The 4,642-nt window shown below is 30.0% G+C and overlaps 1 protein-coding gene across 1 annotated transcript; it reads left to right on the top strand.

Moving 5' to 3' along the window:
• The first annotated feature begins 232 nt into the window (after positions 1-232).
• LOC145009076 (uncharacterized) lies at positions 233-4,359 on the top strand. The gene is made up of 9 exons (XM_078967735.1): positions 233-671; positions 869-1,591; positions 1,688-2,095; positions 2,198-2,262; positions 2,384-2,458; positions 2,543-2,612; positions 2,721-2,792; positions 2,910-3,020; positions 4,089-4,359. The coding sequence occupies exons 1-9, from the start codon at positions 630-632 to the stop codon at positions 4,137-4,139; spliced, it is 1,617 nt and encodes a 538-aa protein (XP_078823861.1). The 5' UTR covers positions 233-629; the 3' UTR covers positions 4,140-4,359.
• The last annotated feature ends 283 nt before the right edge of the window (positions 4,360-4,642 follow it).

Raw genomic sequence — 4,642 nt, 5'->3', positions numbered from 1 at the left:
ACAACTTCGTAAAAAAAAACAAAATTTATGTAATCAATCATCAAAAAGTCGATCCATCTTGTTAAAATTTATATCTTTTCACCTTTACACGGTTAATCTTTCCAAAATTCACCAAGCATTTGTGTGAAATTATACGAGAATCTGATTGGTAAACTGATGCCCACCAGGTGTTTGTTAAAATGCCTATACGAGTTCCTTTTTGTTTTACTCCAGTTCGATAAGTTACTTTGTTGGTAATTAAAAGATGGAACATGTGGTCTGTGGAAAATATGATTTGTATCTCCTATGTTTACCTTTCATGGGGTTCTTTTAGGGATCATGATTAGGTTTTCAATTTTTTATCAGATGTCCAGACAGATGAGAAAGAGACAAGCCTTTTTCACGACTTCATAAAAACTGATGGATAAATCTGAAGTTATACAAAACACTCCACATGCATATTTCTTGTAGGCTTCAGTTTTCGACCTTTCTTTTTGTCTTCATTCTGATAATTTCTCGGAAACTTGAGGGTGTTTTTAGTCTTGTTCATTATCTTTAATTAATACCCCATGCTTCTTTCTATCTGGAGGTCCATCTACTTCACAGTTTCTTGGAGGCTTTATCAGCTCTTCTTATCTTGAAGCGTTTTAATGGGTGAATCTATGGTGGAAGCACAAAACATTCAAAACAAGGTACATCTTCTTGCCGATTTTGCAATTAGGGTTTATAAACGGGTTCTGTTTGTACAGATTTACTTCAGAAACAGATCAGATTCTTGCTAAATTTACCACTTATTTGTCCTACCAACACTTCAAACATCTTCACCTAACAATTATTGCTTAGATTCGTCTCGATTGTTAACAAAATTCGTGACTAAAACTATTCACAGATGAGAGAATCAGTCGCCTCTCGTGAGACTTTGGGAGTATCGGTTTCATTCGGTAAATATGAGAACGATTCACTTTCATGGGAGAAATGGTCGACTTTTTCACCGAATAAATACCTAGACGAAGTCGGAAAATGCTCGACGCCCGGATCTGTAGCGCAAAAGAAAGCCTTCTTCGAAGCGCATTACAAGAAAATCGCCGCCATGAAAGCTGAAGCAGAGGCGGAGGCGGAGGCGGAGCTATTAAATCAACAGAAAGCAAGGGAAACATGTCCTTCAAGTTCAGACGATTATCCACAAGACAATTTCGAAGAAACTAAGAAAGAACAAGAAGAAGGTATCGAAACTAACCCTTGCGAAACCCACGAAGAACTCCAAGTCGAGATTTCAACAATGGAGGGATCTGAAAAATGTCAAGACGCGAACGAAGAACAAGTTTCTTCAGTAAAAGATGAAACCTTTGAAGAAGTTTCCATGATTGTATTAAACAACAGTCGTGATAATCCACAAGAAGCTATTCAAGTAAAAAACGATACCTTTCAAGATGAATCTGAGCATTTGTTACAAACTCAAACCCCGATAGCGTTAAACATCAATGGCGACAAACTCGATGAAGCTGTTTTGGTCAACGACGAGAGCATGAAACTGGTCAAACAACATTTCAAAGTCGATTTAGAAGACGCTAAAGAAATTAAGCAAGAAACTCCAAAACCAAAAGCTAAAAAGGTGACAATTACAGATTTACTTAACCCATTAACGAAAAAAAAAACCTTTTTTTTGATAAATCTCGTTTTATTAAATTTCCACTCATTTGGATTTTAGGTAAATCCAACGAAATTAGAAACGAAGAAGAAACCAACGTCAATTATACCCAAATCCCCTGAAACATCATCGACAAGATTATTAAAACCAAAAGCAACTCCTACACCCATGGCTTCCACTCGATCATCATCATCATCATCAAAAAAAGCAAATGCCACGTCATCATCGGCATTAAAGAAGGGAAATGCCACATCATCATCATCATCAAAGAGCATAAGAACTGCTCCAATGTCGCTTCATTTATCAATGAGTATGAATTCTGTAACTTCTGATACAGCTTCTTCTTCTGTTGCTTCATCAAGAAGACGATCTTTATTCATGGAGCAAATGGGGGATAAGGATATTGTTAGGCGAGCTTTTAAGACTTTTCAAAACAGAATTAATGAATTACCCGATGAAATCAAACAGGTATTTGACTATTTTCTATTACAAAATATTTTCTTTTAATGTTAGATTATAAATTGAGCTTTTAAGATGTTAGTTTTTGAGAGTTGTTTTGGTTTTTGGAAGATACCGATAAAGGAAACAGAGTCTAAGGCTTCAACTTCCATGGCATCTCAGAAAGAAAATGAAAGGTATTTTTTTTTATATTTTTATATAAAACAAAAAAGATAAAATGAATTCATGAGCTTCTTTTATGTATAAATTATAAAAATATATCATTTTTGATTTTTCCATGTTTGTAAATAAATGTAGATCAAGAAAAGCAGCAGAGAAAATCAATCCTGGTAGAGGGAAATTAGAACAAACATGGAAATCCGAATCATTAGGGTAAGAAAAATCTTTTTTTTTTTTATGATTATTTTTTTTTATAACTCTTTTTTGTTTATAATTTATATATCATTGTTGTAATAGGAAAAAGGCAATATCATCATCATCATCAGTAGTTTTGAGAAGCAATGATAGAGCAGAAAGACGAAAAGAGGTATTATGCAAAATTACCAAAAAGGGCATGAAAAACTATTTCTTTAAAAAAAAAATTGTTTTTTGTTTTTCAAAAACTCACTATGGAAATTTCTTTACATTGAAACAGTTCTTCAAGAACTTAGAGCAAAAGTCAAATGCTAGAGAAGCAGAAAGAACTCAAATTAATTCAAAATCAAAGGTACACTTTCAAATTATCATATAAAGAATATAATATATATATTTTTTTTATCAATGAAAGTATGTTGCTATTTCTTTCACTTAACAAAAATTGTATTAAATAAATATGCATTTTTAGGAAGTAAAAGAAGCTGAGATGAAAAAGCTTAGACAGAACCTAAGTTTCAAAGCAAAACCAATGCCAAGTTTTTATAAAGCACAAGGGCTATCAAAAACCACTTCAGAAAAGGTAACTTATTTATTTTAATGGGAAAACTACATAAAAGTCCTTATGTTTTGGCCTCATAATCGATTTAGTCTTCCATAAAAAAACTAAATTTATGATGAAATCGTAACAAAGTTTTGAAATATGGGCCAAAAGTGTAATTTTGGACCAAATTTGTAATAAATTTTAAAATATGGGCCAAAAGTGTAGCTTTCATGGGAAAACTCCATAAAATTCCTTATGTTTTGGTTTCGTAATCGATTTAGTATTCTATAAAAAACTAAATTTATGATGAAATTGTAACAAATTTTGAAATATGGACCAAAAGTATAATTTTGGACCAAATTTGTAATAAAGTTTAAAATATGGGCCAAAAGTATAATTTTTAAAAGTGGGATGACATGTTAACCGGGTAAAAGAGTCAAATTGAATACAGTTCTCAGTTGTTGGGACTTAATTGAATAAAAGAAAATATATAAAAACTAAATTAATTACGAGGCCAAAACATAATTTCCTTAAAAAACTAAATTTATGATGAAATCTTAACAAAATTTTGAAATCGAGGTCAAAAGTGTAAATTTTGGACCAATTTTGTAATAAAATTTAAAATCTGGGTTAAAAATATAATTTTTGAAAGTGAGATAACATGTAGATCGGGTAAAATGGTCAAATTGAATACAATTCTCAGTTTTTGGAACCTAATTGAATAAAAAAAAATATAAAAACTAAATCGATTATGAGGCAAAAACATAATTTCTTTAAAAAAACTAAATTTCTAATGAAATCGTAATAAAATTTTGAAATCGGGGTAAAAAATGTAAATTTTGGATCAAATTTGTAATTAAATTTAAAATCATGGTCAAAGATATAATTTTTGAAAGTAGGATAACATGTTGATCGGGTAAAAAGGTCAAATTGAATGTGACTTAATTGAATAAAATAACTAAAGACTAAAGGCAAAACATAATTCCTTTATTTTCATTGAAGGGTAGTTTGGGTAATTGATATAGTCAAACATTTGTCTATATTTATCCTAAAAAATTTTAGTTCTCATGTAGTTGTGGTTTTATTAATAAATTTTTAATAAAGCAGGAGGCTATAAAAAATGGAACACAAAGGCGACCTGATTTACATAATAGGTGATGATATATGCTTTGTTGTAGTAGTCCTTTTGAGTGTTTAATTTTAGAAGAAAGAGAGTCGTGAAAATTGATTTAGGTAAATTTGTAATTTTGTTTAATTAACTTGTGAGTTCTTTTAGATGAATTTATTGTGAGGATGTTTGTTAAGATGTAGAAAAGTAGGGCCCACCATCAAGTATAGTCTTGGATATTGTGTGTAATGTAATGTTACTCTTTTTGTACATTGTTAGCTTTTAGAATTTAGACTGAAATATGAAAAAAAATGAATGAAGGAAAAACAGCCCAAAACTGAAACTGGTTTACCCTTTTTTTCAACTATATTGGTTTAAAATTTGATAATTTTGAAATTAAAATGTAAATTTGTTAATGATATTGATATTTATTTATTATTATATTTATTGTAATTATTATATTAAAATATTATATAAAATATAAAAAAAAAAAAAAAACAAACTTATAAAATGATATGTAAAAAAAAAAAAATTAATTCAAAAGAACCATAAA

The sequence above is a fragment of the Lactuca saligna genome, chromosome 8 (assembly GCF_052625555.1).
Source record: "Lactuca saligna cultivar CGN05327 chromosome 8, ASM5262555v1, whole genome shotgun sequence".
Classification (NCBI taxonomy): domain Eukaryota; kingdom Viridiplantae; phylum Streptophyta; class Magnoliopsida; order Asterales; family Asteraceae; genus Lactuca; species Lactuca saligna.
This window is presented reverse-complemented; position numbering and strand designations above follow the sequence as displayed.